The sequence below is a fragment of the Ailuropoda melanoleuca genome, chromosome 14, assembly GCF_002007445.2.
Source record: "Ailuropoda melanoleuca isolate Jingjing chromosome 14, ASM200744v2, whole genome shotgun sequence".
NCBI classification, from domain to species: Eukaryota; Metazoa; Chordata; class Mammalia; order Carnivora; family Ursidae; genus Ailuropoda; species Ailuropoda melanoleuca.
This window is the reverse complement of record NC_048231.1, coordinates 43,275,054-43,291,663: the sequence shown is the minus strand read 5'-3', so window position 1 is coordinate 43,291,663 and position 16,610 is coordinate 43,275,054. Positions and strand designations below refer to the sequence as shown.

Sequence of the window (16,610 nt, the reverse complement as noted above, 5' to 3'; positions counted from 1 at the left end):
ACCCGCACGCGCATCCGCACCACCACCACCCGGCGGTGAGTCCGGCCGCCGCCGCCGCCGCAGCCGCCGCCGCCGCAGCCGCCGCAGCCAACATGTACTCGTCGGCCGGGGCCGCGCCGCCCGGCTCCTACGATTACTGCCCCAGATAATGCGGGTGCCCGCCGGCTGCTTCCCCGCCAGGGGTCCCCGCACAGCCCTGAGGGCCGTCGGGGTCCCTGTCCACCCAGCCCCGAGGGCCTTCCAAGAACGTGTTCCTCCAGCCCCGGGGGTCAGTGCGGGTCTCCCCTTCCCCAGCCTCGAAGCCATCGGGGTCCTCCACCTTCCAGCCCCGGGGCTGCCGAAGTATCTGGTTCCCCAGTCCCGGGAGCCACCGCTGGTCCCTCTCCAGCCCGGAGGGCCACGGGGTCCGCGCCCGCCAGTGCCAAAGCGCCCGGTCAGCGGCGGAAGGAAGTGATATTTATTGTTCTCCGCGAGACCGCGTCGCCCCCCCACCCCCGGCCCGGCCGGCAGTTGCAGTGTAGACGACCCGAGAGCCTGTCTGCAGGCGGTGTAGATACGTGTAGATATTTGTAGATACTGTAGATACTGCGCCGGCGCCGACTTGATAAAGGTTTCGCCTCTTTTGGAAGTTGCCTGCGTGTCCATGTATTTGTGTCCAGTTAGATCGCACGGGGGATGTCGGGGAGAGCGTGTCCGGTCGACTCGGGGACTTCGGGGTCTCCCCAGCTCCAGTCCCCACAAGCCGCAGCGAAGTGGGTGTCCCTACGGTGCCCTCCGAGCGCCTCTTCCCGGCCCGTTTCCAGAGCCTCTTCCCGGCCACGCCCCTCTCCGTCCTCTCCCCGCCCCCTCTGCCGTAGCCCCATCCGGGTTCGCTCCCAGGGTCTCCTCCAGGCCCTGCCAGCCCTCTCCCCGCCTCCACTTCCACCTTGCAGCTTCATCCCGTCTTCCCTGAGGCTGAACATACAGGGGCTCCGCCCCAGCCCCAGGTGTGCAGAGGGCCTTTTTACTTAACTCTGGCCGTCTTCTAGGATTCAGGCACGCAGCCCTGGCCTGTTTTCAGGACCAGTGCCTGTCCTGGGTGCTTTTGCACGGAAGCTGGAAATAACCATCAGGACGGGACCCTGTCCGTTGGGGGTTGGGAAGGGGAGAAGCTCTGACTCGGATCGCAGAAAGACAAAAACAGGCAATTCTGCTGTTCTAGCATTTCCCCTGGCTGGCCCTAGCCCAGGCCTGCATTTTCCCCTGTTTATTGACTTTGTTCCCTGTGAATGTCCCCACGGAGTGACCTGGGCAGGGGGCACAATGACAGTGGTCATGAGTCATCCTGAAACCTGTCTGTGAAGCATATTTCCCAGGCCAGGTGGTGAGGGACCTCTCCCCATTAACTCAACACCCGCGATGGGGCCAGAGGAACCCTTTGATCCCTCCCTTCCTGAGTCCAGGCAGGAAAAGCTGACAACCGGTCAACGTCAAGGCTGCTAACTTGGACACAAGATGGACGGGAAATGCAAGTGGCGAGGTTCTATCCCCCTCCTGTGTCTGTCCCAGGATGTCTGTGGCAGTCGCTGCCACATGGCCGTGGCAAGCTGGTGCCACCCTTCCCGTGCACAGCCAGGCATTTCCCAATGTCTGTCCTAGACGAGACACTTTCTTCCTGGATGTGTTCACCCCGGTGGCATGAGGTGACTGAAGGCTTAGCAGTTGGACAGCAGGAAGCATTTCCATGAGGCAGGTCTACGAAGGGAGGGGGTGACCAAGCTGATGAGGAATGGGCTCTGGAGCTAGGGTCTGCCAAAGCTTCTCCCTCTGGGTGAGCTGCATGCACCACTCGTGCAGCCTGTTTCCCGTTTGTACCACAAATGCACCCTGCATTCTTGTTCTGGGAGGCCTGCAGGAATGAGGGGCCAGTCTCTCCTGCAGGTGCTGGGCACCCCTCCCAGGCGCACTGAGATTCTGAGGTCCCCCTCTTCCCCTGCACACTTTACACTCGGGCCATGGTGAGGGTCAGGGGTTGAGAACCACAGTTGGAAAGATCTCTGTTTTGGTTTTGTTTAAAGCTGAAGTGAGTGGAAGGTCCCCTCTGAACCAGCGGCAGGGGTGTTTGCCATGGGAGGACGCAGCTGAGCTCACGGGTGTGCAGCCCGTCAGCCTCCCGCATGCGCACCCGATCCCATAATCATCACCCACTCCAGATGGAAAGCTGCTGCTGCTGTCCAACACGGTGGCTGCTGGCCATGGTGGGCCACTTACGTGTTAATGGACGAAAATAGAATAAAATGAAACATTCGGTTCCTCCTGAGTGCTGGACAGCACATGCGCAGCAGGTCAGCTTGCCGGACGCTGCAGATGAGGGCTTCCCCTGCACTGGGGAAGAGGCCCCCGAAGGCATGGTTTTCTACCCTCTGCCCCCATAGACGAGTCTGCCCTTCTTCAGAACTTCTCACAAATGGGATCATGCAACAGGGCACCCGGGGTGGCTGCTTTCCACGCCAGGTTGTTTCGAGGCTGGCCCACGCTGCCATGCACCCAGTTCTTACTGCTGACCAGTGTCCGGTCTCCTGCGAAGGATGCTTGGTGGTTTTAAGATGGATGCTGTGGTCCTTGGTGCTGCAGGTGGGACTGGTTCCTCCGGGCAGCCACGTAACACCTCAGTGGGCTGTTGTCACCCACCTTCTGCCCTGGGGAGGTGGTGAGGGAAGGGTGGCTCGGGTCACGCAGCTTCTGCTGGGGGTTCCTCATTTCAGAAAGACACTAGGGCCATTCTTAGTCACTTATTCCTGAAACAAGTGCCCGGTGAGCTCTGCCAGCGCTGTCGCCCCTGCCTGCCATGTGGGGCTGACATTCCCATGGCCAGCTACCCCAGACAGTCCCTGACTTCCCTGTAAAGCCACTGTCCTCCATGTCCCTCGCTTCCATGTCCCTCGCTTTGGGCTCCTCTGCGGACACGCCTGGGCTGCCCCTTCCATGAGCCGCCACGCTGCACTGTGTAGGGACTCGGGTCCCATCCGACCCACTCCCTTGTGGGCTCACCCCTCAGTGTCTTCCTCTGGGTCCCTCAGCTGGCCCAGAGGTCTGTTCAGCTTCCTTCACCTGTCTTCACGTGTCCGGTTGCTAGGACTCAGGAGGACAAGAGCTTGGATTAGAAGGGACCTCGGAGATCTGGTCCGGGAACCTCGAAGCCCTTCAAAAAAGAATGGATGCCCAATGAGTAAAACAGGCTAAGTAGAGGAGCTTGCGGCCTGTCTACTCCCCTCTTCACTGCTTTGAGTCCCACAGAAGGGGTCTAGTGAACCCAAGGACGCTGGGGTGTGGTGGCACGGCCCCCGCCCCCCCCCAGGCATCCCAGCCTGCTGCTTTGAGAGGAGGGAGGGTCTGCTGTGCTGCCTTCCTCCAGCGCTGGGGCCTCTGTCTGACAGAAATACTCCCGCTCCTAGGAAGGCTTGGGAAACGCTGCCCCAGCACAAACCACTGGCGTGTTTGGAGGACTCACCAAGTGCCCAACACCCTCGCAAGCCCTGTGGCTGCTGCCTCCTCACATCTAGCTATTCCTAAAGCCCAGGACATAGGCCTCTGAAAAACCCCCAGCCCACAGGGTCTCACCTGCTGGCCCACAGCCAGGGCAGGGATGCTCTGGAATGGGTCCTTCCCCCTGTACTGCCACGTAGTAAAGCTGGCAACACCACGTGGCTTTCCTGAGACCAAGAGAAGGTGCCCCAAACAAGCACGTTGGCTGAGCCATGGGGCACAGGTGGCTGTGGGCACAGGTCTCTGAGGACGCACCTCCCCAAGGGGCTGGTACACAGTCTCCTCCACAGGCAAGGGTTTGGGGTGCAGACGCACTACACTGGGATCCTGCCATGGGATGAGGGGAGTCTGCGTGGTGGCACTCAGCCTGGAGTTGCAGAGGAAGAGGAAGCCTGGTGCGGGGGGCTTCAGCGAGCCCTTTTCCCCTGGCGGGGGACGTCCACAGAGTGTGTGGGACCTGTACGACGATGACGGGTGGGTGAACGCAAGGCACTGATCTCCAGGTGTGATGCAGATCAAAGCGTTGGAGCACTAGAGAATTCCACGGGGCCACAGCCGCCGGGGAGGGGGGCAGAGCTGGCACAGCCAGGGGTGCGGTGTGCAGGCAGACAGAGTGAGGGCGGGGGCCTGAGGCGCTTCGTCTAGGACCAAAGGAACGATTCCAGCAGCAGGAGTGTGGCCTCTCCTGGAGCTGGGTGTGAGGGAGAGCACACCTCCCAGGTTCCACAAGCCCTGTGCCTCAGTTCCCCCTTCATACTGGGTGCTGACCCCTACCCCGTGGGAGTGGTGTGAGTCATGCAGGCCCGTGTGAGCAGCGGGGACCATCCTCCCCTCCTCTGTGTGGGGTCCAGTGAGGCTGTGCCGTCTCACAAGTCCCAGGGGCAGGACCAGGCATCTACATTTGCGCATGTCTGATGCCTCTGCACACGCCTCCCTCACCCCCAAGGCCACCTTCGCATTGTGACATGGGCACAGCAGGGGAGCCGGTGGGGGTGGACATGACATGGCCCCACACGCCTCCTGGCCCTGGGAGGGGAGGCTGGGGTTGTTTCCTGGTCTACGCCACACAAATCTTGCCGTTGATTCGGTTCCCTTCCCTGCTTGTCGTACTGCCTCAAACCAGATGGATTCTCAAGACGAGACTTTGGAGTCTCGGCGCCCGCACTTAACTGCTGCCAGGTCTGCGTGTGGGGAACAGCAGAACCAAAGGTGTTTTGTGAAAAGCAGTCCCCATGAGGGAGAAGCTTAGGTTTTAATAGCAGTAATTAAGTTATCTTCTTAATTATAAAGAGGAATGGCATTGCCGACATCCTTTATCAGCTTTCAATTGCATCCCATCCGTGCCTAATCCTAATCCTCTGCTTCCAGCAGCCGCCCGGGTCTTCGCCTGGGCTCACAGAGCAGCCCGGCCCAGCTCAGGCCGCAAAGACCTGCACTGGGGACACGTAAGGGTCCGCCCCGCCCCTCGCACCCCCCCCCCCCCCCNCACCAAGGAAAAGGCCTTCCGATCAGACTGTGTCCCCTTTCGAGGGAAACATATCCTGACTTTGGAAATTCTGGTGTTTCCGTCCAAGGACACCTTACACCTGTGGTAAGGTAGACTTGAGTCACCGGCTGGGACTCAGGCCCCTCCCTGTGACCTCGGAGGCTGCCTGCCTGCCCAGCCCCTGCAAGGTCTGCTGGTGGGGCCCAGAGCTGCAGAAAGCCTCACTGTAGTGTGTTCTCTGCCATTCTGGGCACTGACAGGTCAGGTCTGCAACGTCATAGCGGGAACTCGGAGCCTGTGGGGTAGGGGAAGGGGCTGCAACAAAATAGGGAAGGAGCAACTTCCATGCGAAGAATCACTCTTCTGCTAACACTAAGTAACACCTGTTTTCTTTAAAGATTTTATTTATTTATTTGACAGAGAGACACAGAGAGGGAACACAAGCAGGGGGAGTGGGAGAGGAAGAAGCAGGCTTCCTGCCGAGCAGGGAGCCTGACGAGGGGCTCCATCCCAGAACCCTGGGATCATGACCTGAGCCGCCCAGGCGCCCCGTCAACACTAAGTAAAGTCTTAAAAGGACTAAGAAAAAAGCCAGTGGCTTTAGATGCCACTGGCCAGCTTGAAAACGCTTTGGCTTGGCCCTTCTCTGGGGAGCGCCTGCGGAGCACAGAGTGGCAGAGCAGCACTGCCAGTCTCCACACCTGGCCCCGAGGGCATCTTGGCCAAGGTGGGGAGTGGGCTGCAGGGAGCTGCCAGCGGAGCGAGGCGGTGGATGCTCACACCCAGATTCCCACACATCCACCACCCAGCAGCCTGGCTGTGAGCAAGCAGATGCTCTGGGCATTTGGGGGAAGGTCACCATCCCCACAGGGGTGGCTGAAGAGAGGCCACTGGCCCCAAGCGTGCCTGCTGCCGTCTCCACCGGGCAGCGCTACTGGATGGCCAGGGGCAGTGGGACTCACTTTCCCCAGTGCCCCACGGGGACTCGTACAGTGGGCCCTTTTTGTGGGCCTGGGTGATTCCAGGCATGTCTTACCTCCTGGGCTCCAACGATCAAGCCCTCTTTCCTTTCGGGTGGCCAGCCAGGAGGGTCCATTTAGAGACGGAGCCCAAAGCCAGAGTTGGCACCCCCTTCCAGAGACCTGGACTCCCAGAAGCTATTGCTGGGCTGTCCCCAGAGCCGCAATGTCTCTGGCCTCTTCATATGCCACTGTCATTTCCCTGCCACCACCCGCTCTCCTGAGTCTGAGGCCATGTGTACGAATCCTACTCCTCTGACAGGTGGGCTGTAGGTGGGAGCCCCCAGTATCTAGGCACCTTGACATGGTCGCCGCCAGGAAGAGGACTGGTCTCACGTGGGCCAGGACATGTGAGGGGGCCAAGCGGCGTCTGTGTGCTGGTGAGGCCATTCCGCTCCTCAAAGCCTGCCCACTCCCGCTACACACTGCTGCTGGGGTTCCCTCCAGTTTCCAGCTATTTCCCACGCGGATGTCTCATCCCAGTGAGAACTGAAGTTTCCAGGAGATGGAGATCCTATCACATGTACACCTGGAAAATAATTAATGATAAATGAAAATTTTCGTTTAAACCACAAGAGAGGGGCAAATGGGTGGCTCAGTCAGTTGGGTGTCTGCCTTCGGCTCAGGTCATGATCTCATGCTCAAGCCCCACATCGGGCTCCCTACTTCTCGGGGAGCGTGCTTCTCCCTCTCCCTCTGCCTCCCACCGCCCCCCCACTCATGCTCTGTCTCTCTCACAAATAAATAAAATCTTTAAAAAATAAAAATAAATAAACCAACCAAGAGAGACCTCGTACCCATTAGGATGGCTGTTATGAACACACACACACCAGAATACACGTGGGTGAAGATTGGGAGAAATTGGGCCCCTCGTGCATTGCTGGTGGGAATGTAAAACGGTGCAGCCACTGTGGAAAACAGTAAATCTAGAACTACGTAGGACCCAGCAATTCCACTCTGGGTGTATGCCCCAGAGAACAGACAAAAGTAGGGACTTACACAGATATTGGTACACCTGTGTCCATAGCAGTATTAGTCACGATAGCCGGGAGGTGCAAGCAGACCAAGTGTCATCAACTACCCAGTGGATAAAAGCGGACTGATGAATGGATAAAAATGTGGGATGGCCATACAGTGGGTCATAAAAAGGAAGGAAATTCTGACACGAGCTATGCGACGAGGACGGACCTTGAGGACATTATGCTCAGTGAAACAAGCCAGACACAAAAGGACAAATCCTGTAGGACTCCACTTAAATGAGGTCCCAGAGGAGGAAGATCAATGGAGACAGAAAGTATTGGAGGGGGTGCAAGGGGCTGGGGGAGAAGGGAAGGGGGAGTTAGTGTTTAATGGGGACAGAGCTGCGTTTAGATGACAAAGTTCTGGAGATGGGTGGTGGGGATGGGTGCTCAACACTGCCAATGTGTTTAATGCCACCGACCTGGACACTTAAAGTGGTTAAAAAGGCAAATTTATCTTTTTAATGTATGCTTGCATGTATTTAACAATTAGAGAAAGCCTGGATTATCTATAATCTACAAAAGCCACTCTGTTCATCTTGGATGGACGAAGTCCTAACCTGTCTCTAAACCAGGGGTTCTTAACATGGCAATTTCATCCTGCGAGGCCATCGGGTAATGTCGGGAGATGCTTTTGAAGGCCACATAGGGCAGGTGGAGGCCAGACATGCTGTTCGGCACCCTCCGGTGGTAGGATGGTCCCAACACAGAATGATTGGAGTCAGACATCACGGGGTCTGGACCAGCCAACAGCCACAGCCCCAAGTCTTTTGAGCCCCACGTAACCGGGCAGCAGCTAAACAAGCGAGCGTCCCTCCTGGTGCTACTTGCCCCAGGCTGACTCCACCCTAGGCTCTCTCCACAAGCCTCTCTGGTGCCCGGGGACCCAGACTCACCCATGAGGTCGGCAGTCCAGCCCCCAGCCTGAGCGGTGGGTCCTGTACCCTGGGGATGCTGGTGACAGCCTGGGGTGTGGGATTTAGGACCCCTGGGAGATGCTTCTCCAAGCTCCTGTGCCCTGGCCAGTCCAGCTAGTTCGTGTGTCTCTCTCACAGGGACAGTGTCTCCCTCTTTTTTTGTATAGCTTTCATTAGGGGCCCCGACTCTTCAAGAGGGCCACTTAGCTCTGGGAGGGCCCCCACAAGCCCTCTCTCAGAGGAGGCAAAGGTGTGGTGTGAGGTAGGGAGCGTGGAGTGACATGTTCACACTCTCACACGCCAAAGTGGCTGCCACGGAGTAGTTGTTGAGATAGTTTCTGCTCTAAAAGAGTGCATGTTCCCACAGGGAGGGGCAGACGGTGGCCACCATGCTAGCCAGGGCCTTGGCGAGCTCTATGGGGCAGGGCCGAGGGGCTCAAGACAGGCTCCACAAAGGCAGACCACCTTGGCGGTGGGTCTAGCTGCCTACCCTGCTCAGGAGCCAGGTCTCCCAGGCCTGAGAGTCACTCTGGCAGAAAGGAGCCATTTCTCGGCAAGGCAGCCACTGGACCCCAAATGCAGAATTGTGGGTGACCAGAGGGGAGGCGCCACGGTGTGGGATTCTGTCTACACGCATTCTGGAAGAGGCGAGGCTGCAGAGCAAGAGAACAGACCGATGGGTGCCCGGGCTGTGGTGGGGCCAGCAAAGGGGCAGGAGGGCGTTCCTGGGGGCTGGAGCTTTTGTCACAGTTCATACAACCATCTCCCAAGGAGGGTGAATGTTACCGAATATTAAGTTCTCCTGGGACAGATACAGAACCTTCCAGCCCTCTCCCGCCGCTTTCTTCTGTTTTGAGCCCACTCTGGTGTCCTTTCTCCTCTCACCCCCTCTCCACTCTCTTTGCTCCTTTAACTGAGCTGAGCAGTGTGCGGGGAATGGCTGTAGGATTTATGACTCCTGATTGGCAAACAGCACGTTCTCGTTCTTTACTTCTCCAACTAGGAAAGGGGGAAGTCGACTTTGCGGGTTATGGATGAGAAAGGTATGTGTCTCTGCAGGCTTCGCCCCTGTGGCTGTGGGCTTGGGCAGAATCCAGTCCCCCCACCGTCTGCACAGGAGACACCTGACATCTGTCTAGTCGATAAGGAGGAGACGCATTTTGTGAAGAACTTCGTCCACTCCCATCTGCTGGGGTGGTCACTCCTATGTTCTAGATGAGTAGTCACAAGCCCCGATGTCCTGGAGCTCACCTCAAATCCTGGTGGCCCTCGCTCCCAAGACGAAGGTGCCGAGTGCCCACCTTCACCACCACAGGCCCGGCGGCTGCCAGCGAGGCCTTGGTTTGATGTTGAAGCCGGGCTCTCTGAGGGTCCAGTGCTTGCCCTCATTGTGGCCTCTGCTCGAAATCTCCAAAATAGAAAACAATGCCAATAATTTAATAAATTCTCGAGATTTATAAATTGCATGTTGTGTAATTAAGAATTCTCACTATAGCTCTACCCTAACTTGGTCGATTTATCAAAATGTATGGATATAACAATAAAATTTTCCCGACATTTAAACATGGGTTGCAAATGCACTAAAAACGCTTCTAAATATTTAACAAGAATGACAAGCCTAATATAGAGATCTGAAAAGATCTTAACATCTTAGGAAAGGCACACACACACACACACACACACACACACACACACACGATATGAGATTCACTAAAGCTGGTTCTAGAAGCATTGAACTGTGTTTCGTTTCTCCTTGGGCTGTTGCTCCTTCTTCCTTAGGTGTGTTCTCAGCACCCCTAGGGCTCAGACTACTGACCAGGTCAGTGGGCAGCTCAGCTCTGGGCTGGGGACCGCAGGAGGGCCCGGTGCTGTCACTGAGTAAGGCTGGCCTACCCTGGCCAGCTCTATAACAAAACTTCTCCATAGGTTGAGGAACGCTTGATGACAGCCCTGTCTCTCATATTCCCCAGATGAAGGATTCTTTGGGTTTCGTGTGGATGGGAGGTGCAGACCTGCTGTCCGTCTATTTGCAGATATGGCCTGGTGCGTTGGGAAGAGGAAGCTTCTTCATGAGCATTTCATCACACCTTCAGGGTGGGGTGAGGGGTGCCCGGTGCATGGCTGGAGGGCGTGTGTGGCTGGATGCTCCCTCCTGGCCATGGCAGGAGGCCCGGGTCCTGCCCCAGGCGCCTTCCCCCGAGTTCTGGGGTCTTAGTTGTCCGTGCTCTGCAAAGAGAAACAAGGACAAACCTTATTTTGTGAAGGACAAAAACATTTAGACTTTTCTCCCTCATGAGGTGCGGTGTCCCTTTCCTGATACCAGTGCTGGGCAGAGAAGACTTCTGCTGGTCTGCTGGATGAGCTCTTGGAGGCCCCGTGTAAGAAGCCTGATTCCCCTGAGACCATGCAAAGGTGCTCACGTCAACAGCGGTCCCCGTGCCCGGCCCCTGGAATGCCACGTGCGTAGATGGCTACCGTACACTGCTGAGTTTGAGCTGGTTTGTTAATGCAGCGGTAGGTCATTGCAACAGGATGAAACCAGATGACTTGATTTCTTAACATTCCACGTATTTTTTTAGAGGCGGGGAGGGGCGGAGGCAGAGGGAGAGAGAGAATCTTAAGCAGGCTCCATGCCCAGCGCATAGCCCGATGCAGGGTTCGATGTCACAACCTAGAGATCATGGCTTGAGTCAAAATCAAGAGTTGGACGCTTAATCGACTGAGCCACCCAGACGCCCCCTTAACATTCCATATCTTAAAAAATAATAAAAATAGAGCATCTTGTCTCAGTCCATTCAGGCTGCTATAACAAAATACCACAAGCAGGTGGCTTATAAATAACAGAAATTCATTTCTCACCGTTCTGGAGACTAGAAGTCCAAGATCAAGGCAGAGCCAGTGTCTGGTGAGAGTCCCAATCCCGTGTCCTCACGTGGCAGAAGGGGAGGGGGAGCCCTTTGGGGTTTCTTTTATAAGGCACTAATCCCATTCATAATGGTTCCAGCCCATGACCTAAGCACTTCCTAAAGGCCCCATCCTAGTACCATCACCTGGGGGGTTAGGTTTCAATCTACGAATTTGTGGGGGACACAGACATTCAGCCCACAGCAATCTTCAGGCACACTTGGCCTACTTCACTATTACAGTACTTTGCTGGTCTGCTTCAAGTTAACTTTTCTTGTTTGAGTGTCAAGGAGACTTCTTCGCCCATCGGAATCTTGCCTGTTTGAACAGACAATGGTGACCGTCACCTTGCTGCCTGACACGTCCCGGGCCCATGTGGGAGGCCCCTTGGCCTTCAGTGCTGCTCTTGGCACCTCTGAATGCCTCCTGGTTTCGTGGCAGTAGCAGACTCCCCACGTCTGCCCCGTGCCACGGAAGCAGGGGCCAACACACGGCTCTGTGGGCCCACACACTGTGGCCCAAGGGTGTCTGTTGGTGGCACACAGGATGTGCTTTCCTCATGCTGCTCCAAGATCGGAGGCCCCCACGTGGGCGCTGAGTGGACAGGGGGAGCAGCTCTCGGCCCCCTCCTGGTACGGATGGAGGCAGAAGCATTTCACCTGAAGGCCCTTGAGCACCTTTGCTCAGGTGAGCACACAGTACGGGAATGCTACCTCCTCTGGTCTGTGGCTCTATCTCTCGCTCGGGTGTTTTCCCGCGGGGATTCCCTAAGCACAGTTTTAGAACTTCTGTAGGACGGACAGTCCTGTACCTGGTGGGCATGTCTCCGGGCGGGTTGGGTGGATGCCTGCCCCACTCACCAGCCGTGGCTCTCAGCATCCTGTTCAGCTCTACCAGGCCCGGGGGCTTCCTTCCCGCCTGGCTCCCAGGGGAGCTCCCGGACAAGCTGGAGAGCTCAGCCCCGGGACGCTGCGTCCAGGCAGGAGTGGGCGTGGCGGTGCTATGATGCAGAACAGGCCGGGTGGCCGCCGCAGCAGCACCGCCACCGCACCCCCTGAGCTGTGGGCTGGGGGGCTACGTGCTGGGGGGCTGTGGGCTGGGGAGCGGTGGCTTGCCCGGCCCGAGGCACAGGTGCGCGGCAACTCAGCTGTAAGGTTTTCATCTGTGCCAGCTCGTCTTTGACACCAGGCTTTCCCATGAAGTTATAGCTAGTTGAGTATCAAGCGTTTCTAAAGAACCCCCTGAAGGAATGTTTTTTCTTTGTGCAAACAGTCCTTTTGTGCAGAGGGTGTTCTGTGGCTTCTTGGCACAGACGCAGGTGGGTAACACCTGATTGAACGTCACTCACTCAGGGGCGTAAAGACACGCACTGCACGTCAGCACAAAGCCAGCTTGCCGAGCGAGCACCGCCAGGTCTCCCAGGATGCCGAGCAGCAAGCCCTTTCCTGGCTAATCCTCGGTGTCTGAGGGCCTCGTCCAGCTTCCTGCCGACACTGGTTTGCGGCTTTCCCAAGCCTGTGGCTGTCCGACGCTGTCCCGCCTCTGAAACTCAGAAAGCACAGGAAAAGGTGGTGAATTCTCAGGATCCGGGGGCCACAGCGGGGTTGCGGCCTGGTCTGCCACGAGCCTCCTGCTTGTCCGAGGGACCCGGCCTGCAGTGGATGCTGGGTAAGCCCTGCCCACCTGCCCACGTGCTGCGTGGGAATGACCGTGGGGCCGCCCTTGCAGGGTTACCATGGGTCTGGAAGATGATCTGCAGCCGGTTCCTGAGGCTGGGCTGCTCACTTGCCTGGGCTGGCTGGTTAGGATGCCGCAGCCGCTTGCCTTGCCTTTCTGGGGGGTGGTCTGGAGGGGGGACCCACTGCCGGCCTGTCTGCCCTGCTGATGAGAGGCACCCTTCGCCCCGGAGCTGGTGACTGGGGATGCTTTTCTCCCCAGTAGAACATCCACATCCCACCCTGGGCCACCCAAGTCACGGCACAGAATACCCCAAGGCCACTCCTGCTGGCCGTGGAGAGGCCGGGCAGCCTCCAGGAGCTGAGGGTCTCAGTCCTGTAGCCCGCCCACTGACACCCAACTACAGCCTGTGAGGCTCTGGCCAGAGGCCCCGGCTGCACCATGCCCGCACCCCTCACCCCTGAAAGGTCTTCCAGTGAGGACAGAACAGCAGAACGCATTGCCCAGAGCCAGAACCGCACGAGAGAAATTCCATCGCTACTCCGAACAAGTTTTCTCTGGTTGTGAGCAGCCTCTGCACTAAGAGAGTATTAATGAAGCATTCTTCGAGAGACTGGTGAGCCTCCCTCCGTTGTTGGGTTGGACCGGAAAGTGCCTTGCCGAGGGGGAGGACGCCTGAGGACACCTGATGAGTGATGCTTGGCCAGCGGGTCCCCGCCCCCCCATCGCTTGCCTGGGGAACTTCAGGTCTCTGCCTGGCTGCATTTCCTCCCTGCCGGGCACCTGAGCCACAGCCTTCCTCGTTGTCCTGGATGACAACATCGATGTCGGTGGCACAGAATCACCATGGTCAGGCCACTGTGGACTGTGCTAAATTCAAGGGGATCCTCAATGAAACAGCGCTTAAGTGTAAGTCCTGGAAAACGTTGCTCAGTGAACAGCGTAAGTAGCCGGGAAAGGCACTTAGGAACCGGGCAGAAAATCCCAGGGCTGATTTCGCAAAGCCACCCGGCTGCCACGGACAGATGCGGCTGGGTGTGTGGAGTAGCCCGGGCCGTCTTGCTGAAAGCATCGGACATGAAGGCACACAGGCGTACAGCCCAAGATGCTTGGACGCGGCCTCCCCACCCTCGGCCCGGCCCCAGAGGCACCACAGGGACGGGCAGATGCCTCTGTCAGCAACCGAGGTTGCTGTTGGCCTGCAGGCGGGTGACCAGGAGGAAGTGGGGCTTCCCACATGGCCGGGGGTGAGGGCCAGGAGGCCTGGCCCAAGCCCTGCTCTCATTTTCTGTTTAACAGGTTTAGGAATACCACCGGTAACTGGACTTCCAAGGACACGTTTTACTGACAGGAGGCATGTGGAAGCATCTTAAAGGAAAAGCAGGCCTTTTTGAATTGTGGTAAAGTGAAAAGTGGAGAAAACTCTGCCAGGGGTGTGGGAGGTCCCCCATGGGCCTCTGCCTGAGGCCGCGGCCAGAGCAGCCTTCACTTCGTGGACCCCACCTGCACAGACACCTTGCACGGCCTGGGGAAGACCTGGGCTACGCTGAGCTTTCTGGCCTGTGAGCACCACGGACGACTGTGGCTTCCACACCACCCCAGGCCCTCAGGGTCCATCCAGACTCCTCTTCATGGCTTGTGGGACTACACGGTAGTCTGCAAAGCTGTGGGCCCCCCCAGCGGGCAGAGGAGGGCCCCAGTGGTTTAGACGCCCATGTTTCTAGTACGGTTGGTGCCACTGCGGTTCCAGGTGGCTCAGGGGAGTGGATGAAAGTCCTGGCCACCAGTCCTTCCACACAACATCCATCAGGCACACAGGACTAGCAGGGCTCTGACGGCCCAGTTTGGCCCCTATACACCAAGATTCGGCCACAAGATGTCCCTGGGACACTGCTCACCAGCACGTGACCTCTGTGAGGGTCAGTTGCCTGTGATCTTCTATGCACCTCTGCTTGTGCCTTCGACAGGGAGGTGAGGGCCAGGGGTGGACTCTGGGTGCGCGTCTGCCAACACCTCCCCTCACCATCGCCAGGGGCAACGCTCTGGCAGTCAACATACGCAGCTCACCTCACACATTCTGGAAGCATCTCTGGGTTTAATAAACCTCACGCTGACTTGCAGCGCCCTGTCCCTCTGTCTGGAACACACACCTCCATGGCTGTTTTTGTAAATACGGTGATTCTACCAAAGGACGGAGTCACCGAGATTCTTGCTAAGCTGATGACACGGGCCTTTGTGGGGGCGGGGGTAGCCCTTCCTCAGCCAGCCGTTTCAAAGCCTCTGGAGGCCGCACCAGCCTAGCGCCCTGCGCCTCGGGGTCACAGCTGAGGCAGGGTGGCCGGCACCGCCACAGGGGCCTCCTGGCCACCGCAGTGGGTTGTGGCAGGGCCACTGGTGCAAAGTAACTGAGGGGGCTCACCTCTCCCCTGCCCTCCTGTACAGGCGTGGCCCTTCCCCTCTGTGACCGCCTGCAGGGCACGCACTCTCCCAAGAGTGCTCACGAGGACGGGATGTTGGCACCACTTGCTCTGTGTTCATGGCTTTGCTTTAGCCAGGTGCGTTCTGAGACTCACTGGACTACTCTTCGCTGTTTGGCATCAGCCTGTGGCTGCCTGGCCACAGATAGGATTAGCAGAGGGTCACCTCCCAAAATGACCACCCACAACGCAGCGCCCCAAGTGCCTTGGGTCGTGTCAGCAGAGAGAAGAGGGAGGTGGTAAGTAGCACTGAGCAGGCCACAGCCGTGTTCCAGGAGAACACCCTCAGCATGGGGCCTCTTGTGGGAGCCATGCAGGGCTGTGGCTCGGTGAGGCCACGCTCCGTTGTCTCTGACCTGACAGCCTCCCTGTGAGGAGAACCCCGAGTGTGGCTTACTCGGCGGTTTTCCTCACGACTGGGAGGTTCAAAGGCCTGCAGGCTAAACAGAGCCTCCCCTTCTGACATTCATCACGTGGAAATCCTTCTGGATGTATCCCCCAACATCCGGTGACGTGGCTACAGGATACCCAGGGGCCGGCGGGGTCCCTCCCAGAGGTCCTGGAGGACACTCGCCAGCACCTCTGTCCAACAGGGCCCACGTGGGTAGGCCAGTCCCCAGGATGGGCCTTGCACGAGCTCCCGCGGTATTCAGTCCCTGAGGAAGGGGCCACAGGTCCCCGCGGAGGCTGGGCAGAAGATCAGCAGTATACATTGTCGGCAGTGTGGTGGGGTCTTTCCTCAAGGAGCCCGGGGCGGTGACTGAGGGGTGGTGAATCTATTTTGGTGGCCCGGGTCAGACATGTGTCTGCTCGATCCAGAATGCTTCTGCTTGAGATCAAGCTAGCCTTATCGGGCTGCCTGTAAGCTCCACCTCCAGGGCCCCAAGGTCGCCAGCCCATGCCCACATCTCTGCTGGTCTGGCTGCCGGGGGCCGTGGCTGCCCACCACACAACCATGCCTACTCCGTCTTGGGGGGCTAAGTGCCACGACTAGGCCTTGCCACTCTGAGAGCCAAGGACTCCGCTGAATTTAGAGGTCCTGCTGTGTGGCTATGGCTCCAACCAACCTGCAGAGAAGAGAAACCGCAGCTCTCCAGGGGTGCTGGGTCCCCCTTGCGGATGTACTCCTCGACGTCATGGGGAAAGGCTCCAGCCCTTCTTGTGGAGGGCGAGCAGCTCTCATGTGCTAAGTCCCCTCGAATACCCCAATCTCTCTGACCCCTTGGGCCATTCCCTCTGCAGCACGCGGGTTCTGGCATTGCAACCGTACTCAGCGAACCTGCTTTGTGGTCCAGGTTTTAACCAAGCAACCACACCCTGGGCCCCTTTCTTCCTCCTCGGGCTGCAACAAGTCCAGACCCTCTGTTAGTGGCCCTGTTTCCATGGATTTGGCCTGATGCGTTTCATATTCCTGCCACCTGGATCCCACACGTGTTCTCCAGATTTCTATCTGCATGAAGTTCTTCTGGAGCATAGCCACCTCATCACAGGCCATACTTTGTACCTCACCCTTTGGGGCCTCCTGGGGCCTGAGTCTAGTTATAAGCAAAGCTGGGGTGGGGGGGAGGTGGTCCTGAGTGTCCCAC

The 16,610-nt window shown here is 57.9% G+C and overlaps 1 protein-coding gene and 1 long non-coding RNA gene across 2 annotated transcripts in view; one reads left to right on the top strand and one right to left on the bottom strand.

The window, feature by feature from the left end:
• TBX1 (T-box transcription factor 1) overlaps positions 1-857 on the top strand; it is a gene marked incomplete at its 5' end in the record, with an annotated part of 6,233 nt that extends 5,376 nt beyond the window's left edge. Inside the window, one exon of the mRNA XM_034642182.1 lies at positions 660-857. Coding sequence (XP_034498073.1) covers positions 660-857 — 198 coding nt within the window. The remainder of the gene's footprint in view (positions 1-659) is intronic.
• Positions 858-5,444: 4,587 nt separating this feature from the next.
• Positions 5,445-10,766, bottom strand: LOC109489833. Its single transcript, XR_004620152.1, has 3 exons — positions 9,979-10,766; positions 9,218-9,374; positions 5,445-6,559 (listed from the first exon to the last, which is right to left on the bottom strand). It is a non-coding gene; the product is annotated as an uncharacterized LOC109489833 (long non-coding RNA).
• Positions 10,767-16,610: the final 5,844 nt, after the last annotated feature.